Source organism: Dermacentor albipictus, chromosome 9, assembly GCF_038994185.2.
Source record: "Dermacentor albipictus isolate Rhodes 1998 colony chromosome 9, USDA_Dalb.pri_finalv2, whole genome shotgun sequence".
Classification (NCBI taxonomy): domain Eukaryota; kingdom Metazoa; phylum Arthropoda; class Arachnida; order Ixodida; family Ixodidae; genus Dermacentor; species Dermacentor albipictus.
In genome coordinates, this window is record NC_091829.1 from 84,755,304 (window position 1) to 84,777,186 (window position 21,883).

A 21,883-nucleotide genomic window follows, 5' to 3' on the forward strand; every position below is an offset into this window, starting at 1 on the left:
TCGTGGTTACGCACAGAATGATAAAGAATGCAGTCGTCTGCAAAGAGGCGAATGGTGACGTCGACTTGGTTGGTTATATCATCTATGTATAATAAGAACAGAAGTGGGGCCAGAACTGAGCCCTGGGGAACGCCGGACGAAACAGGGACAGCATCAGAAAGGTGATCATTGTATTCTACGTATTGGGAGCGGTTTGACCGAAAGTCATTGATCCAACCAACAACAGGGCCGTTACCAAGTAGGCGGTTAAGTTTGTGAAGCATTTTAACATGGGAAACACGATCAAACGCTTTAGAGAAATCCATAAAGATTATGTCTACCTGTAGTTGCTCATTATAATGTTTTGAGTTAAGTCGTGAAGGGTTTCCACGAGTTGGGTGACTGTAGATAAACCGTTTCGAAAACCATGCAGGTTTGAATAGATTAAATTGTTTGCTTCCACGAATTCTGTTAAGTGTTTCAAGATTATGTGCTCTAGTATTTTGCAGTACGTGCATGTTAAAGAGATTGGCCGGTGGTTAGACAAGGAAGATGTGTCACCTGATTTTGGTATGGCAATTATTTTGGCAACCTTCCACTCTGCAGGAAGGCGGCTCTCACGGAGTGACTTTAAGAAAATTAAATAAAGAAGCTTGCTTACTGGTTCTGCGCACCTTTTCAAGAAACTGTTCGGAATTTGATCTGGACCATCGCTTTTCTTTTCGTCTAAATTCAACAAGAGAGATAATATGCCAGCCTGTGATATTTTTGGGGTGCCCAAAGTGCTTTCATGGCAGTGGCTAGGGACGAAGTGGTTGAGGGAACCATTATCGACGGTGAAAATGGATTGAAAGTACTTGTTAAACGCGTTAGCTTTTTGTTTACTTTCCTGAGCATTCATGGAGGGCGCGTTAGAGCGCTTCATGCTTAGGTAGCGCCAGATTTTTTGAGGCGATTGCCTGATAAAGCTGTGTAATGAATTTTTCAAGAAACTGTTTTTGGCACAACGTACTTTACTTTTCAATGACGTTGTTAGCAGTGTTATTTCGGAGTCAGTTTTTTTACACATATGCGACTTTCTTCTTTTCCTAAGTCTCTTTATTTTGCGCTTCAAGTGGATTATATCACGACATATCCATGGACTGCGTTTTCTAGTTTTTCTTCGAACTCGTGGAACAAAGGCGTTTATACCATGCGTCACAATGGCTTTAAACTCGGTCCACACCACATCGATAGACGACTGCTGGTCAGAAATGAGGTCAAAAAAATTCTGATAATTGAAGGCAAGGTAGGTCATGATAGCTGCATCGTCTGCACCTTTGAACGAGAGCACTCGCTTTATAGGACCGAGCGTTCGTACAGGACTTGGGAATTGTAGAGAACAAAATATTATCTTATGGTCAGATAGTCCTTCAAGGGGTTCAACGTGGACAGTATTCCCAAGGAAATGGTCGCTAATAAACACAACATCTAAAAGTGAACATGAGGTACCGACTACCCTGGTTGGGAAATCGACAATTTGTGCCAGGTTATATGCTAACTGTATATCTGATATGGTGTCAAGCGTAACATTTCCTGGAGTCATTGAGTTCCACCTTATGTCAGGCAAGTTAAAGTCTCCCGCCATTATTACTTTGCTGCCATAGGAGATGTGTTGCCATATATAGATAGATATACACAGATATACATAGATATGACAGATAGATATGACATAGATAGACAGATATACATAGATGTGAATGCCATATGTCGGGCAGACTGCTTTCTTTTCTCCTGGCACACACATAAACCACTGGGATTACCATACGATGCCGATAAATGTACGTGGCGTTCGCAAAAAGACGCTAATAATTAGAAAAGAAAGCGCGCTGAATTCGAACTGTCTCCATTCTCTCCACCTTTCAATACGTCAAGCAGTGTTTTTAAAAACAAGAAAGGGGCTGGCAAATGGAATGGCACACTGTGGTATAAAATTTTTTAAACAGGGTTGAAGTACCTCAGACAGGCTGGAGGTACTTCAACCCTGTTTAAAAAATTTTATACCAAAGCAGTGTTTTTGATTTTGCACACTTTCACCGCTTGTGGTACTTGCGAGGCGGATACTCGCGTATCCAGGCATTCTGTGAAACCATGCTCCGACTACAATTTACAACTACAACTTAAAAGTGTGCTTACACTTAACCAAATTGAAGATTTCTTACTCTGCTCCACATGCTGCGTTTCGAGAACGACGTACTGAAAATCTGCAGCGAAAGGCATCAGTGTTATAGTTAACATCTTTCTGCAACGCTTAATAAGCGTTTATTCTATACCGATGGTAGCGGAATGGAAGAACGCCCGCGTGCCGCGCATTGGATGCGTGTTGCATAACCACAGGTGGTCAAAATTAATGACTATTCTCAGAGTACTATGTGCCTCATAATAGGATCGTGGTTTAGTAGAACCGCAGAATTTATCAGTCTGTACTTTTCTGAGTTCCACAAGCTTCGTTCGCATTGACTGACTCGCGTGGCGGCAAGCCGAGTGTCAAGGACGATTCGTCGGTGCATTCGGCCTGCTGCCACTAGAACCGCGCCGTCGGCGTTTGCCAGGCGATGTCGGCGGCGATTTCGTCGATTTAGAGGTAGCGTTCAAATGAGAGCGTTGAATTGGCCTGGCAAGTTCGCAAAATAGGAATACACCCTGTTGTTGTCGCACGGCATGGTGTCACTGGTACTGCGCAGTCACATATACACCAAGCAGCTTGGAGCCACCAAGGCACCTTCACCAGGGTTCTTTTCTGGCGCAGGCGAGCTTCCGACCTCACGGACGGCTTATCTCCAGAGCTCCACGCGTCGAACGCGGCGTCAGTACCAATAGAGTTTCGCGCATAGTGCAGTAAAACACCAACTCCAACAGTACTTGGCCTTGTCGAATTTTTTTCTTTTTTGTGTCCTTTATTAAAGTTGCGGAATCCCTTTAATACCGCTTTGAAGCATCGAACTCGTGGCTCAGTGGTAGCGTCTCAGTCACACACTACGGAGACTCTGGTTCGATTCCCACTCAGCCCATCTTGCAAGTTGTTTTTTATTCATGAAGTGCCTGGTGGGAGTTATCGCTCACGGCCAACGCCGCCGACGCCGACAACACCGGCTTTTCTGCGACACGAGCTCCTTAACGCTGTCGCGTTATATTTTTTTAAAGCCAAGCTTTCCTTGCCCCTTCCTTCGAATTTTCCGCTGCTGCTGCTGGCGCTGCCTTGAGCGCCGCGTCGGGTCGTTGAAAGTGCGCATAAGTGCGAGAAACTCGTTTGAACCTTTCTATCGCGTCTCTTATGCCGTTTGGAGCTGCCTGGGCGTCGACAGAATAGCCTCGTGACAGCTGTATTTGTTCGTGACCTCCGCAATATCATTGCAGAAGCTACAGCACACGTTTTTCTACTAACGTGCACCAGTCCAGAGGAGACGTAGGTAGAATGGTACAGAGGACGTAGGGAGAGGATGGAGAGAATGGGTAGAACCAACGCAGCCACGAAAGAAGTGAATGACAGCCTTGCCACTCTTCGCTCGCGGTTCCGACACACGTGGAGGGGGGGGGGGGCACACTGATGGTAGAGGGAAAATTGGATGTGAGAAAGCGAGGAAACGCTACTCTCATTATCCGTCTCATTAATCGGCTTATTATCCTGTTGTGGTTTTGGCATGTACAGCCCCATATTTCAATTCAAATTTAGCACTTCTGCCACGATGCGATGTGCTTATGACAATGCTAACCTTCTCGGAGGTCACGAGGAATGGCGCACAACAAGGCTCGAAGCATACACGTCTCCGCTGGGTGCTCAGTGCACTAGGCAGACAAGTGGTAGTGGTCCACGCAGTGTAACGTTTACCATAAATTCGCCACTCTCGTCACCTACTAAAAGCTGAAGAAATCTACCATTCGCCGTCGACATCACCGCTAATTATCGTCTATATCAACGCGAACAGCAACGAAAGCGCAGCTTACAACGATTCCCACAGTGCGTGAGATCCGCATTTTTTTTTCATCACAAAACCTTTGCATGGTGACAGATAAACTCTTCAGCGTGGAATTTTCATCCTGCGAAGATTTTCAGTGCAATACGAACACAAACTCTTCCAGTATAGAAAAATCACTGGCGCAATTCAGCAAATTGAGCGAAGGAACTGAACCTTCACAAATATATTCGTGATGGTTAAGGTTCTGACGAGGCAAGGCATCTGGTCGGAGCGTCGGCGTCAGCCTGTGGCTTATTTCGCTCACCCATCATTGTTCAATTCAGCTGAACTTTCTGCGACTCCGTTGTGTCATATGGATTTACCATAGGGAGCGTTCCTTAGGGAACATCGCATATACTTAATGACATGCATAAAAAACAAATCACGCCGATCCAACTCATTTGCTGGAATCTCTGTTAAGCCACGCTTTTCGTGTCACGCAGTTAATGAAGGGATATAGAACTGTTCATCTTCCGCAACTCATGTTGCGGTATAGCGATTCCCTGCTTGCCGGGAAAATCGGCAAAACCAGGAAAATTCTCTCAACGTGACTCAAGTGATCTACGCGACTGCGGACTACGCGCTTCTGGGGTTGGCCCAATTTATTCAGGCGACCTGCTTGATTCGATGTACCGAAATTTGTACTGTCAAAGCAACAGAACACCGTAAGTTCGTGCAACTGCGTTTCAGTCAAAAGAAATCTGACAGAACCTATCTAGCTCGCGATGAATGTCGACGTTATTGCGATTAGCAACGCGTCGACACCCCCTATTCGTTCCACCGAAACGCTCCGCCTATAAGGTGTGCGTGCAGCACAGATGCTCTGTCGCGCCTCCCTCTGGACAGGCTGCGCCATCTGTCGCCGCCGCAGGGAACTCTGCGCGGGGCACTTTCGTGAGGATGTATTCAGACAAGATTTTCTGAACATTCATAATGCAGATTTGATTCCACCCTCCACCGGAGAAATTTAAATGATTTTTTTTTCGCCGTTGAAGGGCGGCACATCCCCGGTGAGTCAAGTTTCCGTCAAAGATGTTTATTGAAGAACTGCGCATGCGAAGTTATACAAAGGTAGTGACGCAACTTGGCGTAAAAAAACGTTCATTGAAGAGCGGCAGGCACATGCCCAGGTACCCAAGTTGGCGTGAAGCAGGTTTATTGAAGAGAGGCATATACCCTCTGGTACATGTCCTGTGGCATACAACCAACGACTCAAATTTGTGGTAGGTAGTTTCTTTGTAGAGCGGCGCCTGCTTACTTGCACATGCCCACTTGCACGTACCCGGTGACCCAAACTGACATGAAAGAGGTTCATCGAAGCGATCCGCATACGTTGTTTCACATATATAGTGATCCAAGCTGGCGTGAACTAGGTTCATTGAGTAGCAGGACATAACTACTGGCGCATGCCTAACACAGGCTTACGTGAAACGATTCAAGTGGTGAGCGGCACATATGCATTGCAACATACCTGTGACCCAAGTTGGCCCTAACAATTATTTCCAACTCGGTTTCCTCATCACAGTAGGGTTATGATCGAATCACTTAAACTGCCCAATGACCCAATTTATTGAAGGGAAAATAGCGACAAACAGAGTGAGGTAACCGAATAATGCTCATCCCAATGAAAAAAAGTGCCACTCAAGCACTCCGTACAGATTGTTAACCAGCGAAGCTGAAACATGCGGCCATGCTTTTTATCACTGGGTTAATCCGGACGGCTAAATAAACGACGGATTGCTAGGCTGCCGGATCATTGATACGCAGTTGCTACTTGCGCTCGGTTGCACAAGCCTGTTCTTGTGCCCGGGGTGCAACATCCGCATGGCGTGGACGAGCGCGTCACCGATTCTGCTCGCGACGTTGCTGATCGAAAGCTGCCTGCTCCTCAGGAGTACGTATAACAGGTGGCCTATCCATTTCGGAGCTGGAGAGAAACTGCTGCGCGCCCGCTCGGCGGCGACGGAGAGCAACGATGTCACTACTGGCACAGCTAATCCAACACCACCTAGATAGCGCAAGACCTTTTCACTCCAATCAATGACATCATGTTACCTGGCCCGACTGCCATAGAGTCTAATGGGGATGCTCCGGAGTAGGCAACAGAGATTCTGCAAAATGTCACTGCTTTCAGCATGCGAGCCTTGTCAACGAAAATTTCGGGCGAGGTGGCGTGACGTCATGGATCGGGGCTGGCTAATCGCGCGGTTTTCGCGCATGCGCATGGGGTTGCGCCGGAGGAGTTTTCGGAGTACAGGCGACCGACAGACGGACGGACGGACGAATCGGCTAACCATATAAATCCTTTGCTGTAAAACTGAATATAATTTACAATATTGTTTCACAGACCCCTAGCTCGAATCTTATCTAAGTATGTGCATACTACGTGCATGCTTACCTAGGCATGTACGCAGTGGGAAATATTTACACTAATGTTCCACCTTAGTTGAAACCAAAGTGCAGCTGACATCAGGAGTGAATATTTTCCGAGTGGCTCACAATGTTCCGTTTTGCCGCTACATTTGCGAGAGTAAATGCAAAACAAAAAAAGCCTATCTGCCGCGCGTGCAGCGGTGAGCGCACCTTCTGCTGTGACGTCGTCGTGCATCAGAGTCATGTCGCTCAGCTGCAGTCCTTCGGCGATTGTCCGCATGGTGGCGCCCACGTGCCTCACGTCCTTCCACATCTCCAGCGCCGCCTGGGCGGTTTCGTTGCCCTGCATGGCGCGGGCGAGCGCCCAGGCGAACGGCTTTAGCAGCAGCCGGTGCATGTTGACGAGGCAGGTGCGCCACCGGTGGCCGTACGGCATCGCGCCGCGCCGCGACGACACGTTGTACTCGATGCTCATGAACTCGGCCACGGGCACCAGCAGGGCGTGCACCGCGGCCACCTTGAGCCGCGCCGCGCCCATCAGCGACAGCAGAAGCCTCAACGCTCGGACATCGTTGACTTTGACGGCGTCTCCTTCGGAGGAGGCATTCTCAGGGACTGCATGCTGAGGGGCTGCGGGCTGCGGGAAACAAAGTCCAGCGCCGTCGTTCGGCTCAGAGACGGCGCCACGCAGCGGAAATCTTGTCAGCCAAGGAGCCCAGCGTACACCCAGTGCGGCGTCGTCCAGCGCGCTAGAATTCACGACAGTGACCGGCTCCTTCTTCGCGAATGCTTCCGTCACGTTGTCGACGGCGTCGTCCAGCGTCGCCACTTCGTGCAGCAAGGCTTCGGAGCCCGTAGGCCGCAGCAGCACACGGTTCACTTCCCTGGGCATGCAAGTGCAAACTTCTAGCAGCGTGCTATACATGAAATCTTTTACTTGTCAAATTTCTTTTTTCTTTTGTTGCGTCGGTGGAAGGTGTAAACTTTCTAAATACTAGGACAGAAACACTGGTAAGGGTCAGGGCAACCAAAATAATTCACTACAGTGTGCCTGTTTTCGCGAACCGGTTTCGGTTTCGGAATTCAAGACGTGGATGCGTCATGACGTGATGATACGCAGGCTCGTTCCGTTCCTGCAATCGCTACCGTCAACACTAACCAGCGAAGCCACTAGACCGGCCAGCTTAGCCCTTTCTATCTTCCTTTTATGAGCTACGTCACTACGCGTACCTCTATTGCTACTAGACATCTGGAAACTTTGCAGAATCTTGTCGTCACGATAATGTTTAGTCATTTATGTATTGACAATACTACAAGGACCCTCTACACATGGTTTTACATTGGTGACACAAGGACAACATTTTGAGAAGAACTTTATTATTACACGAAAGTATAATAATAAGTGCTTCCCAACCTTCAGGCTTGCTACTTGTCCTCTCTTTGAAACTGAAGAGCGTGTGGTAGAGTTTCTAAGGCGTTGCTCATACCTCCCATGTGAGCAGGTTAGACTAGTTAAAGCTGGCTTGAAGAGCACAGAAGCGCTCAATCGGAAAACTCTGACAAGGTTCATATAAGGGTAGTTGACACGGGATCGTGGCATACAGCCAGAAACCAGAAACTCTTTATCATTTCACCTAGAACGCAAGCTTCGGCCATAATGAAACGTTTACGAAAGTGCGGCTGGGTCATGTACGCATGGCGCACTTCTCGCATCAGTAGGCCCGGCTCACGAAGATATATTGAAGAGTAGATAAAACAGTTACCACGTTTTGCAAACAGCCAAATCATAGCGGCCCCACCATGGAGAGAGAGAGATAATTTTTAATGGCAGAAAGACGGAAAACTCGGCCTGAGAGAATTTCTTCTAGCCTGCTACTCACGCTGGAGTAAGAGCTTAGGGTAATAGCTTCACCAGTCGCGCACATGTGATAAGGCTGTTGTGAAAGCTCACTTCTCAAAGTTACAAACTCAAATGGTAGCATCATACATCAATCGAAGATAATCAAATTGCTCATGGACACGGAAGTGCGCACATGAAAACTCCTCAGCCTGACCTGCTGCACAGTTTCATCATCAGAAACCACCTATCCAGACCATCAAGCTGATAATCATCGTCACATCATCACAAGTCCATTTTACTAAAAGGAGTCCTGCCACTTATCTCCATTACCATGTATCGCGCAACAATGGGAGTCTCCCCAAGTTTCCTAACATATCATGACTTCTCTGTTTCTCAAAATAGGTCCGTTCCTCCTGACTTGCTGCATTTTTCATGCTTGAAATAAAACAGCAAGACGGCATACAAGCGAATAAGCTATTGAAACAAGGTCATCATCGCCACAGTCATCATCATGTTCCTGACATTTCAGCTACCAATTCTCGTGTGTCAGCAGGTGACGTGGCATAACGTGGTAGCTTGCCATAAAATTTATAATCGCATTACTGCGTATGATTCTCTGCGGCTATCGGCTCAGTTTATTGCGACTTGGTGTAATCTTTCATGGTTACAGTCGAGCTGCAAGACTACCATCAAGCTATTAAGCTAAATATAATTACGGCAGGTGTCACCCTAATGAAGCACGGCTGCTACATTGCCCTAAGTTACTCTGTTCTTCAGTATTCTGGACACCATCTTAAAGACTTTACGGCAAACTTCGTTAAGAGAGTTGTCAGGGCTATTACAAACTAGTGTATGAATAACAGTTACTAGTAACCTACGCTCCATAAAATTTCTCGCTCTTGGGGCGCGTATTCTCATATTCATCGCCAGTCCTGCTTGCCTTTCCTTTCTTGAAAACTCGGTGCTCACTACTTTCCTGTTAAGAATGCCACGTCCCGCTGATAACAAGCATGCCACCCGTGATCTGGAAGTACCGGGCACGCAGCGTTAAAGAGGTGACAGGAATGCAAGATAAATGATTATCGTTTGAGAAAAAGGTGTGCCCCAGAATGGTGCGAACTATTCTGACACAGCATATATTCCGTTTACCTTTGGTTTTCATTTCCTCTCTATAGTATCTTGCACACAACAATTGATGAAAGTGCACGAAAAGCGCCGTGCAATGGCTGGCCTCAAGCTAGTAATTTGACTACTATCACAGGCGCTAATACAGAACAACGGCGTTGACATGTCGAAGGTTGCTTACGGTCTTACCAAACTTGACCGCTTTGCAGGGATCTACCTCTTTCTTCCCTATCTTTACTATTTCCCACTGTCCTAAGGGTGGAGGAACCGGTCATAACCATGTTATTCAGGCTGATTGCTCCAGCTTTGCATCATTAAAAGAGTGTTCTTTTTATACATGTGCATGCTGCCCTTCGAAAAAGCTAGCGTTTTCAGCATCTCGCACACCGCTTTGGCGTACAAATGCACGTGAGGTTGCGTGGTGTCGCGGTCATTGAGCTATTTCAGAACTTCCAGAACATCCTTTCCCTCAGCCTAGACTAAAGAAAGTGCATTGTGGCGCCACGTCTTGTTAGGAGCTGTCCCTGCGCTTCACGGACATCCTGTGGCTGTTGTTTACAAGCCAAGCGTTTTCTTAAGGGCAGCGCTTTGCGGCGCTCGATGGGATGGAGAAAACGAAACAAATTTCGAGTCAAGGACCATTTGAATGATACGCCCGAAAGTGCAGTGCAGCCTCGTGTCTAATACGGGGGCTTGATGTTTCTACTTCTCATTTTTATTTTTCATTTTCAGGTGAAATGCGCCTCATGTCACGTGCGACTATGGCAGGGCGTCTGCGTACGCACGCCGAAGTCGCTATCGAGATTTACCAATGATGAAGGCGGCACGCAGGCGAGATAAAATAACGCCAAGAGTACTGCACAACAAAGGGTCGTCATCCACGCTGACATGGCATGGAACTAAACCTCCCAGGTAGCAGCACCCGCAACGCTGCCGACCCGTGGTACGGTGCTGTTACCTGTGATGGAAACAAAGCAGGAAACTACTATTCAGTTTCAGTACCTTTGCCGAGCTCCTTTGCTGGGCTTGAACTACAGGTGACCAAGATGACGCTTAATCGATAGGAGTTACCTTCCGACGACGCAATGTTCGTGGACACTGACTTTACGAGCGCGCTGAAGATACTATCCAGCTTACGAAGTGTAGGCATGACTGCATACTCCGTCAAATATCTCTGCGACAAGATTGCAGTAAAAATTTCGACTCGGGATTGGGCGGCTTGAACACCAGGCAGCGTGGACAACATTGGCAACGAGGCTGTCCTTGCTCTGGCAAACGAGTTGATGCATTCCCACTCTTCTGATGCAGGCCAACCTGTATCTGGCCTTCCTCTGCCGAGATATCTAGATCACGGACGTGTTAAAGCATCCGACGCTCGGTGCAAGAGGCTACGGGAGACAATCCCACCTAAAGGATACCTGTTACCGAAAGGCCTTTGGAGAGGTGCACAAGTGCTCACTGACAAAGTCCGAAGCGGCCTCGCGCTCCCTGGAGGCGTGCTTGAGAAGGGGACGGGCTTACGTGCCTGTGGAGAAGCGCGGATCACTTCAGACGCAAATAGACTCGACACAATCGCAAGCACGCAGGGTCAGAGTGCTCGACCACCACACGCGACATATTCTGGAATTGCCCAGCACTCAAAGGCGACCGTAGCCGACGTCGTGGCACTGCGAAATCTCCGGAGCATTGCATCCTTTTTCCCGTCGAAGTGACCAAGGCTACCCTACAATCGATGTGCGATTTGACGCTGGAGGCTTTCAGAGAGGAGAGGCGGGGTGTAGGACCTCACGTCACGGTCCTTGCCCCGTACCCTGAACTTTGAGGGTAGCTGCCGGTATCGCCTCGATTCCACTTCACTGCTTCCGAGTTTGGCTGTCTTTTTCACCGCCGGCATGCACAGTAAAATAATTTACACCCTTGATGGTGAGAATTGCGAATCATAACACCCTTGAAGGGTGTTTTCACTCAAGAAACATCCCATCATCATGACTTTTTGCGAAGCATAGGGCAGTTCTAGATGCCATAACACCCTTTTACCCACCGAAAGGGTGCACTGAATAAGAATATTGGGGGTGGGTGCAAGGGTGTTTTTGTTTGTTTTTATCACATTCACAAACATACAGTTGCACAAAGAGACGGCGTGTCCCACGGCACTAAAAACCAGTGGCGGATCCAGAAATGGGCCCTGCCTTACCCCAAGCCCTTCCCCCCCGAGACATGTCGGGCTTTCAAAGCCGACAAAACTCCTGAAGAGAGTCCCCCTCCGTTTCACTGTCTGTTTTGATAAGCCATTTTAAATATGTCCTGGGAAAAACATGTTGCTGAAGCACTACTATATTATGTCACAGTGTTCTAGGTGGCACACAGTTCCTAAATGTCGTCACGCACAAATTCCGCGGAATCCAAAAGCGCGCACCTACTTTTTCTAGTATTGAATACTTAACCAAAAGAAAAATGTTCAAAATGTTTTCAGCAAGGCAGAACTAGTGCAGCTCTTGCTTTTGGGACGCCAGGAATCTAGCAAAATGAATAGGCCACGTGACAGCATGCAGCTGGACGAGCCACAATTGCTCTAAAGCAGTGCGGTCGTCTAGGTTTCTTTCAAGCATGACAAAACAGGCAGAAAAGGGTGCGACGAACCATACGCGGACAAAAGATACGCCGATTCGAGAAGCTTTGACCCCACCTGACCTTCTTTCGCCGAATCAATAACCCCAATTCGTTCTGCTTTTCTCAAGTTTATAAACAAGGTAGGTTCGTTGGCAAACTTGAGCCTTCTTACCCACCACAATGCTTTGCTCAAGCAGCATCTGCAGAAAGAGCCGTGCAAAACGCTCATGGCTTCACGTCTGCGTCAATTTACGAAGCTGGCTGTACAAAAAGAAACTAAGTTTGTAGTTGTATAGTAAAGGAACGTTCTACTGGCTTACAAACAGCTGCCTGAACGGAGTGCTCAAAAAGAAAGGGAGAATAATCTAAAAAAGTATAGAGAACCAACGTACAACTTGCAATGCATAAAGTATTTACAACACCGACTAACAACGGTATTTACTGAAATATTTCCCCTCCCAAATTGGAGACAGTATTATTGCATTCATGAATAGGATATCAAGCCAATCATTGTAGATATAACGAGATTCCAGAAATTGGCGGGGCATTTGCAGACCCATCTTTGTTCACGGAACAGTGGTGAGGCATTTTTCAAGTGTGCGCGCTACTGCCCACCTGCCAAGTACGTTCGCGATGTCTTGGCATATGTAGACCTGCGCGAGACTCGCCCGTCTCCCCTCGCGAGACGGGTAGGGCAGGTGCACATGCTGAATACGGGAAAGAAATACTTTGCAGAATGAAATTGAATTTTGTCAAAACACCAGAGCTCTGGATTGCAGGTTACAGCGTGCACAGTGGCGCTCTGACAGATTTTAAAGCGAAGCTTTCTATGCCTCCTCCCTCACTTTTTCCAATTCTGCTGTGCTGCTGTCACTGGCTTGCCAGCCGCGTCGGTGGGTGGTTTGAAAGCGTGCATAATGAACATGAGAGGGACGCGGGGAAGGCGTGTGCGAGTCCTTTTAGCGAGAACTTCGTGGGCATCGCTACAATACTCTTTGGACCTCTTTGGCCGTCACAATGCCCACTGAAACACCCTGGCCATCGACACAATGCCCTCTGGAAGACTAATTACGCGTTAGCCCCCTTCTGCCCACCCCCACCCACCGCAAAAGTAGTGCAGAAGGTGCAGCACTTACTTTTTTGTACTCACATGCAACAGCGCAGAGGAGAGACAGTATGATACTAAAGGGAGACAAGAGAATGCTTAAAGCCAACACCCAGACGAAATGTCATCACAGTTCCCACACTTTGCCAGGAAATTGTTGTTGTCATTCAATAGCCTTTACCACAGCTGCACCCTCGGCGAGCAAAGGGGTTTGGCGATGGTATAGGCACAGCTATTGAATGGGAACAATACTAAATTGCTCTGCTCGTGGTAGTTTGAGGGCGAGCGTAGTTGGGTTGAAAATGACTTGTCTACCGCATGCACAAAATACCTCGATTTTGAATACATCTTCCTCATTACCCGTCAAACTGCTATTATAAGCAACTGCAGTAAGACAAAGACCGACATCAGATTATGACAACGACAACTCACGGTGCAGAGGGGAATCGTTGTTATACAGTGAAAGCTCGTTAATTCGAACTTCAACAATTCGAATTTATGGATAATTCGAACTGTACGACTTGGTCCAGCCAAGCTCCACAGAAGTCTATGTATAAAAAAAGTCCGTTAATTCGAACGCGAGAAGGTTCCCTCACGGATAATTCGAACTACGCTCGCCTGGCACACGGCCAGAGAAACGTGCCTACTGCCTACACACAAGGCTGTATTGCCTCCGAAACGGGGAGAACAGCGAGAGAAGGCAAAATCGGAAAAAATCTAACCGACGCGGGGTCAGCCAGAAGGCAGCGGCGGCTGCCGCCTCTCCGTTCTACGTAACCTCCGAGACTTCTTGCCCGTTGCGAATCTCGGAGGCTTTGCAAATCTTGTACAGCTGCTAATGTTGTGCGGAGATGGCACGGCAAGCGCCAAAACACAGCGAATCAAGTACGTCGCAGCTGCGCTTGCAATCAAGAACGAACGAATTAGGGCCTTCGCCACCTTCACATGTTCGGCGTCTTTGTCTCGGCAGTCTTCATCGGTTGTGTACCTCTGTTTTCAGCTTAGGAGGTATCGGCCGTCGCGATTCATTGTGATGGTGTTAAGCCTCGGCTAACGTTCGTTTCGGTGGACATCGGTGGTGTGGCACAGTCGGACCCCTAGCTTCGACTTGAAGATGGCGTGTGCCCGCGGCACACGCCATCACTTTCTGACTCGCCAAATTTCTGACATTCCCCACTGCTTCCAAATCGCAGTGTACTGTTGCTCTCCTTCACTTTCGTTAGTTCGAACTTTCGTTAATTCGAACTGCAGCGGCTTCCCCTTGCGGTTCGAATTAACGAGCTTTTACTGTATTTGTTCTTTCTTTTGAGCGGTCATAGGCCCCACTCGCTCACCCGCTCATAAAAACAAAGAAAAAAAAAACCCCGAGATCTGGATTCGCTTCGGTTGCACTTTCACGACAGCAGGCAAAGAAAGACTTTTCGTACTTGGAAACTTAAGGTTTTCGTGTAATTCTGCACATGTGAAATTTCGTGGTGTCGCCTATACGTTTAGAAAGCTATTATGCAAGTACTTTTATATCTGCCGTTCATCCAAGCTATTTAAAATTTGAGTGAGCACTCCAGTTCAGAAATATGAGCATTGTGAACTTCTTGAAAATGCCAATTAAAGCTTTTTTTTCTCTCTCTCTTTCTCTGTGCATAAAAGAAAAGACAGACTCGCAAGTACCTCTGTATCTTATACAATAGGAAGGGCCACGTCTCTTTACAAATGAACGTCCAAGCAAACAAACAAAAAAGAAAGCATCGACAAATAAATTCACTTACACGCAGTTACCAGCCCACCTTTGCCCCATTTGATTTGATATCAGTCCATGTTTTTGGAAATAAATTTCCAGTGAAACTACCCGTAAACACAGAAAATGGCTTAGAGGTAGCGTAAAATAAATACCTTTGAAAGTAATACACGCACATAGTTTAAAAGAATATTTGTTTTTATGCCTTGAAAACGAAACCGAAATTGAAATAACTTCCCCCGACGGGTGTCGCCGCTACGTCATTTCCTGCGTCTCGCGGCGGGCCGCCGGGTGCACATGTGTGTGTTCAACGTGACATTCTTGAAGTTGTGAGTAATTAGATTGTTTTTTGCTGCGTTTAGGTTGTACCACCTCGTTGTTTTCGTGTACTTTTGTGCTCATCGACGCGAAGTGAGCGTCCGGAGTGAAGGCGACGCGATTATGCGTGAGAAAGAAGGGCACCAGCGGCCTACGACATCGGTGTTTCTTTGTGACAGTGTGTTTACTATGCCTACGACGGCCGTCATTCGTGGCGAAGGAGAAAACATCTTCCGTTCGGCCTGAACAGTGATGAAGTGGACGTTTTGTTTTTCGGCGGAATGCATCGTCAACATGGTCCATCCACTACGTAAACGAAACGGCGTGCCCAGAGTACAGATCGTGACAGCGCTCCGCCTTCAAACCGAGGGCCTTTTGCAAGGCGCATGAACTGCTCATATAAAAGGTACGTACGTAGCCACGTTCAGCGTCGCGTTTTTTATGGTGCGTCATTGTGGTAGTAATTTTCGCGTAATTTATTTAAAGGACAGCGCAAGGTGTGTTGGATGCGAGTGTAGTATATGTACTCCCGGCGTAGCCTATGGGCACCGAATGTGAAAAAGAAAAAAAAAATGAATGTTTCATTGTTCACGTGTCCTCAACTAGAGTTGTAGAGAATTAAGTACTGCTACGCGTCAGTATTCGGCGCAGGCAGGGAAATAATACTTTGGTTTGACTAATTGGTTCTTTCTGTTACCAAAGATGGGCGCCGACTTATACCGGTGTCACACGGCCACTTTCGAGCACGATTGAGCGCGTTCTGGATCGAAATTTTCGACCGCGATTGGCTCCCGTCCACCGATTGTGCAACGAGGGCAAACGCGTCCACAAATTCGATTCCAGTCAGGATCGATCGCGGCCAAAAGTGTGCAGTGTGACAACCGTATTAAATGTCGCTTGTGTACTTTCACTCAATTGTTATTTTTTTTTTGTCGGAGGTCCCGTGGTAGTTAATGGCGCAGGCAGCTTGCAATGCTTGTGGTTTCATGACTAGAACTAATGCAAAACAAAAGAACCATGACCGTCCCGGCTATGTACTTATCAATCGCTTTAAGTTGTGCTCGTTTGTTATAGAAGCTGTCGTGCTGTTGCGGATGAATGCGTGGTTGCGCTATTTGTTTATAAATTTATCTTTTTGTATAAATACGCACACCGAGCCTAATCAATTTTTTTCTCGTCCTTGTACTCGTTTCTTGGTTTCACGCAGGCGTGCTTATTATTACTACTATTTGTTTTCTTGTTGTGTGACTGAACCCTGCCTAAGGCGTCCTGTCAGTTGTCAACAGTATTTCTGAAATGAATTGCACTTAGCGTCCTACGGTTATTGTACGCTTCACTACCTTATTTTAATGTCTAGTTATAAAGTGTATGGTTATTGTAACTACTCTTGGCCTTTATATATGTATTTATTAAGCTGGTAAATGCTTAATTGTATTTGCAGTTTTGAGAGGTTCTTTTATTGAGTCGTCAATCTCGAATGGTATTAATGGTGGGTTGTTTTCTTGTGCCCATGCAGTTGCAGTCAGCATAAAGCAGTTGCATGGGAACCGACTCGCTGTCTTGGGCCTACACGTTGCTGAAAAGACAGTGAAGACGTCTGACCCGACAGGTATACTTTTTTCATCACAATTGGCCTACATATTTTTTTCACCGGAGGATGAAGACCTCCCCCAGTGAGCTCCAATTACCCCTGTCTTGCGCTAGCTGATTCGAAGTGAAGCCTGCAAAATTTTTTGACTTCATCGTAGTCTACTTCTCTACCGTCCTTGACTACCCTTCTCTTCTCTTGGCATCCATTCTGTTACTCGAATGTGCCACCGGTTATCTGCCCTATGCATTACATGGTTGAAGAAGGCACTTAGGCTAGTTGGTGCTCATTGAAGACTTGAGACATCAATAACTAGCGTGAAAAAGACAACATTAAGAAGCACATAAGAAAGAAGTCTAGACTTCAACTGAAATTTTTGCTACACAGAAACATGGAATGCACAGAATGTCGACGGACAGAAACAACACAGGAGCTATCGGAACAAATTTATGAACGGGTTAATTTCACTTACGAACATTCTTGGTAAGAGCCAGAGACGGGTGCTTACACACCTATTCCCCGCTTTTTTGATGCAAAGTGGTTCGTATATTTCCCTATGTACCTGCTTCTGGAGCTGCCTGAGCACACGATTGCATTGAAACTGCTCGGTGCATGAGCACGTATGGTGATGATTGGCCATGTGGCCACCAGCCACCAAGGCACTCAAAGCTGCCCTATGTGTCCTCAAGCCAAACAGGTCGGTGTTTAAACGACCGCTTGGGGGAACAAAGATAGGGCAGCTGTCATGGCTGGTGGCCATCTGGCCAATCATTGCTGTAAGTGCTCATGCACTGAGCAGTTTCAAAGCACTCATCTGCCCACGCGGCTCTAGATGCAGGTCGGCATGAAAATATTCGAAGCACTTTGCATCGAAAAGCAGGTGATAAGTGTGTAAGCACCCCTTCCCTTGCTCTCGACAAAAAAGTGTTCGTACCTCGAAATTAACCTGCCCATCGATTGGCTCCAATACCTCCTGTGTCAGATAAATGTTGCTTCCATGCGTTGAGGTCGCATCCCCTGAATCCTATGTTTCTGTGTAGCCAAAATTTCAGTTGAAGCCTAGAGTTCTGTCCTGCGTGCTTCTAGCTGTCGTCCGTTGTCTTTTTCGCGCTAGTTAATGATGTCTCACGTCTGCACTACATGGCCTGACCAGCTCCCTTTTTTTACTCTTTATGTCAGCTAGGATATCAGCTCCTTCGTCTACTTTCTGAACCACGCTGCTGTCTTCCTGTTTCTGCTGCCATCAGGATAGGAGTGGACATGACAAATGAAACTGAATGTCATTTAGAGAGAGGAGCAGTGAGACTTCCTGTGCTTTACCTTTTGCTGTTGTACATAATAGTTGAAATTGCACCAACACATCTTTTCCACCTTGTGATTTTCCCATAGCTGTGGCAAATAAATATATAGGCTTTAAGAAACTAGAGATGCAGTTTGCCTAAGAAAGAGAATATTCTTGCACCTAAAGGTAATGTGTATGATGCTCTGACTCCTTTGATGCATGTGCCTTGAGAGGTGTTGACGTTGTTCTTCATTTCTTTCTCAGTAAGCTTTACTTGATGGGTCTGACTTTGTATAAAGAAATAAGTTCTAAAGAAACCATAATACCTAACAGGCAGAATTGTCGAGGTTGAAAGTCAAGTTTTCTTTCATGACATATTTTTTTCAGGCTGTACTAGTTGATCCATGATGTTCGACAGACAGCGCAGACTTGTACAAGGGACGTCAAAAGTGGCGAGAAATGGAACAAATGCTATCGCCTCTTTCTCCATCCTTTGTCTAGTTCACATTGTCTAACGTCATCGACCAATACCAACTAGCCCGTTTGCGTACCTGTACTAGTTGAGCCATTTATACTATGGTACTCTAAACCAAATGTGATAAATTCAAAATTGGTGCCTTTTCTATCTTTGTACAAATACCTGTTTCATAAAATAGTTTAAAGTGTTATGGTTGATGTCATGTTTCGACACCACCATAACCTCATAAGATATCTTCATGGATGCAAAAGGTGCCTCTTGTGCAAGTTCCGTTCTAGCCTGACACGGAAAACAAACCTGGCAGAAGGTAGAGCACATGCTCTTTTGTAAACAAAACGCATGATTGAATTTTCTTGGCAGTTATTGCAATGTTTTCTGATGTTTATCTGCATGAACATTAATTATCTCAGCTGCTAAAGACACATCACTAGACACTGTGAGCAGAAAAAAGTGATTGTGCAGTACTGTTGAAGTCATGCAACATTATGTTTAAGCAAACTGGCAGGGATGCTAGCTGTTAAAAAGAAAAAGCTGACTTCAAGAAAAATTTGCACTCCTAAATGTGGAATTGAAATGCACTATGCTTATAAGCTACAAAAGATTTCCAGGATGATCAGACTAGTTACACTGGCCATTTGCTGATTCAATAAGGTTCACTGAAGCTTGTTTTTAAATTCACACTGTTTTTATGCAGGGTGATGATTTTCAGTCTTGTGGAATTTTTAAATATAGTCTTGTTGCATATAGCATAATTATAGTCCTTGAGCAGGAATATTCAAACACGCAGATATATCTTGCACAAGAAATCGAAACATATTAAACTAATTAAAAAATATTTATTATCTTTCAAATGAATTACATTATAGCTAATATAACCGAAAAGAAAGGTGCTTAACCAAGAAACCCGATGTTTATTAATCATATCCTAAGAAGCCAGCAAACACTGACACCAAGGACAAGTTAGGGTAAATTACTTGTGATTAACAAATGAAATAAAGAAATGATAAATTATGGAAATGAAAGTGGATGAAAAAACAGCTTGCTGCAGGTGGGGAACGAACCCACGTCTTTGCATTACGCGTTAGATGCTTTACCAATTGAGCTACTGCGGGCGCCGTTTCCCCATCACTTTCTTGGGTATTTATGCTTCCCAGTAGAACGCTGGGAGTGTTTGCCAGCGCCACCACATATCTAGGGCACATATTGTAATTTACGAATCATAGCCAGTGAGATTACAAGGTGTATCTACTTGGAATTGATTTCCAGAATGGCGTCAGTTTGGAGATATGCACCATGAAACTTGCCGGAAAAATGCACTGTTGTTCCACTTACTTTTTTAACAAAATGTACTTTTATGCACTGAGGCACAAAAGTGGGTTGTGCACTGATGCACAACCCACTACTTTACCAGTAGTACTGAAAACATTTTGGCTCTTTATCATTAATGCACTGATGTTTAAGCTATAGAATGTCACTTGCCCCATCTTCCTATCTCTTCGCGTTCCAAAGTAATCGAGCAATGCATGGCATCCAGTGGTGATGTCTGGTTGAAACAGTGGGCTGTAATTGAATTTCTCACTGCGGATGGTTCTGCGCCCTTAAACATTCATTGCCATCTGAAAGCAGTTTACGGGGATGCCTGTGTTGAAATCAGCACTGTGCGTAGGTGGGCAAGTACTGAGAAACATCAAAATCCAGCCGCATCAAATGTCCAGGATCAGCACCGAACTGGACAGCCCACAATGGCTTCTTATGAGGATCATCAATATCAGGCAGACGAGTTGAATCGGGTCAATCGTAGGATCAAGCAACACCAGATTGCAGCAACACTCGCTATTTCCATTGGTTCAGTGAACCACATAATTAAAAACCTCCTGGGTTACAAGAATTGAACTTGTTGGCTATGCTTAGACTTTTTCATGTCAGTTGTCAGTTACCGTGACACCCAACAAGCGCAAGTCTTCTTGTAACGCAGGTCTTTAATGATGTGGTTCACTGAGCCAATGGAAATGGCGAGTGTTGCAATCTGGTGTTGCTTGATCCTGCGATTGCACCGAGTCAACTCATCTGCTGATGTTCATGACCCTCATCAGAAGCCATTGTGGGCCATCCATTTCGGTGCTGATCCGGGAGATTTGATGTGGTAAGATTTTGGTCTTTCACAGTCCTTGCCCACCTCTGCACAGTGGTGACGTCAACACAGGCATTCCTGTAAACTGCAGTCAAATGGCCATGAATGTGGATATGCGCACAACCTTCCACAGTCAGAAATTCAATTCCAGCCTGTTGTTTCAACTGGACGTCACCACTGGATGCCATGAATTGCTCAATTACTCTGGAACGAGAAGAGATAGGAAGGCGAGGCAAGTGACATTCGATAGCTTAAGCATAAGTGCATCAATGATAAAAAGTTCAAAATGTTTGCTGTAATATTGGCAAAGTAGTGGGCTTGGAGGCAATAATTTCTGAATTGCCCTCATATAGTTGTGTAGCCTGTCTCTCCTACATTCATGATGTGGCAGATTAAATGCCTTATTCTTTCGAAATAACGATTTCCTGGAAGTAAGCACTATCTGTGCTTGCTTTCTTTAACCTGCTCTTCATGTGATCTTGAAATATTAAACTGAATGATGCAGGGAAGCGCTGCTAGTCATGTTTCGTGTACTTTTCCTGACATTAAATTGCAACAAATCTTTTTGCAGGTGGAAAAGAAGCCGATGGCTACAGTGATCAATGAAGAAATGGCTTCATCTATGATGGCTCGCCTTAGGACATTGGAATGGAGCTACAAAAAGGCATCATCATCCTCGCCTGGGCCCTGGAACTTTGGTTTGAATGAGACTGTTCTTCAATGTAGAACGGCCGCAAGACTTGTCACCACAAGGCATAGTGCAAGCTCAAAATATTGTACAGGAAGCTAGAATAAATGACCCTCCATGCAGTCACTCTGTATCTGTGATAAATGGGACCATTTCACGCAGAACACTCACAAGTGATAATGTGTTTTCTCTCAAAGTTGCTATGCAGTGCGTTTGTAAACACATTACCTATTGTATGCACACCATACGTAACATTTCTGTGTGCTAGCCTAACTGTAGACTTAGAAACAAACAATGAAGTGCATATGTACCCGCTTCCACATGCCGTACTTCAAGGGCTATTATATTGCTCATTACACCCGATAGGTGAAGGGGTAATATATTCCTCATCACACCCTTACACCCCATGGGTCGAAGGGTAATATGTTGTTCAAAACACCCTCAAGGGATAGGGTGTTATTGGAATATAGAATAACCATCATAAGGGTGTAATTCCCTATAAAACCCAGCTTTTTCAAGGGTGCTAGGGGGTTAGTTATAGACACCGAAAAAAACCCTTAGGGGTGTAAATTATTTTACAGTGTGCAGCTGTCTTTTCGTGGCAGTTGTCCATGTCCCTGCCGTCATCCCTGGGGT

The 21,883-nt window shown here is 46.0% G+C and overlaps 1 protein-coding gene and 1 long non-coding RNA gene across 2 annotated transcripts in view; one reads left to right on the plus strand and one right to left on the minus strand.

The window, feature by feature from the left end:
• Positions 1-21,883, minus strand: part of LOC135919839 (uncharacterized) — a 35,837-nt gene that overhangs the window by 5,640 nt on the left and 8,314 nt on the right. Inside the window, exon 5 of the mRNA XM_065453793.1 lies at positions 6,558-7,231. Within this exon, the coding sequence (XP_065309865.1) occupies positions 6,558-7,231 (674 nt within the window). The remainder of the gene's footprint in view (positions 1-6,557; positions 7,232-21,883) is intronic.
• On the plus strand, positions 15,080-21,247 carry LOC139049854 (uncharacterized). The gene is made up of 3 exons (XR_011508631.1): positions 15,080-15,486; positions 16,597-16,689; positions 21,131-21,247. It is a non-coding gene; the product is annotated as an uncharacterized lncRNA (long non-coding RNA).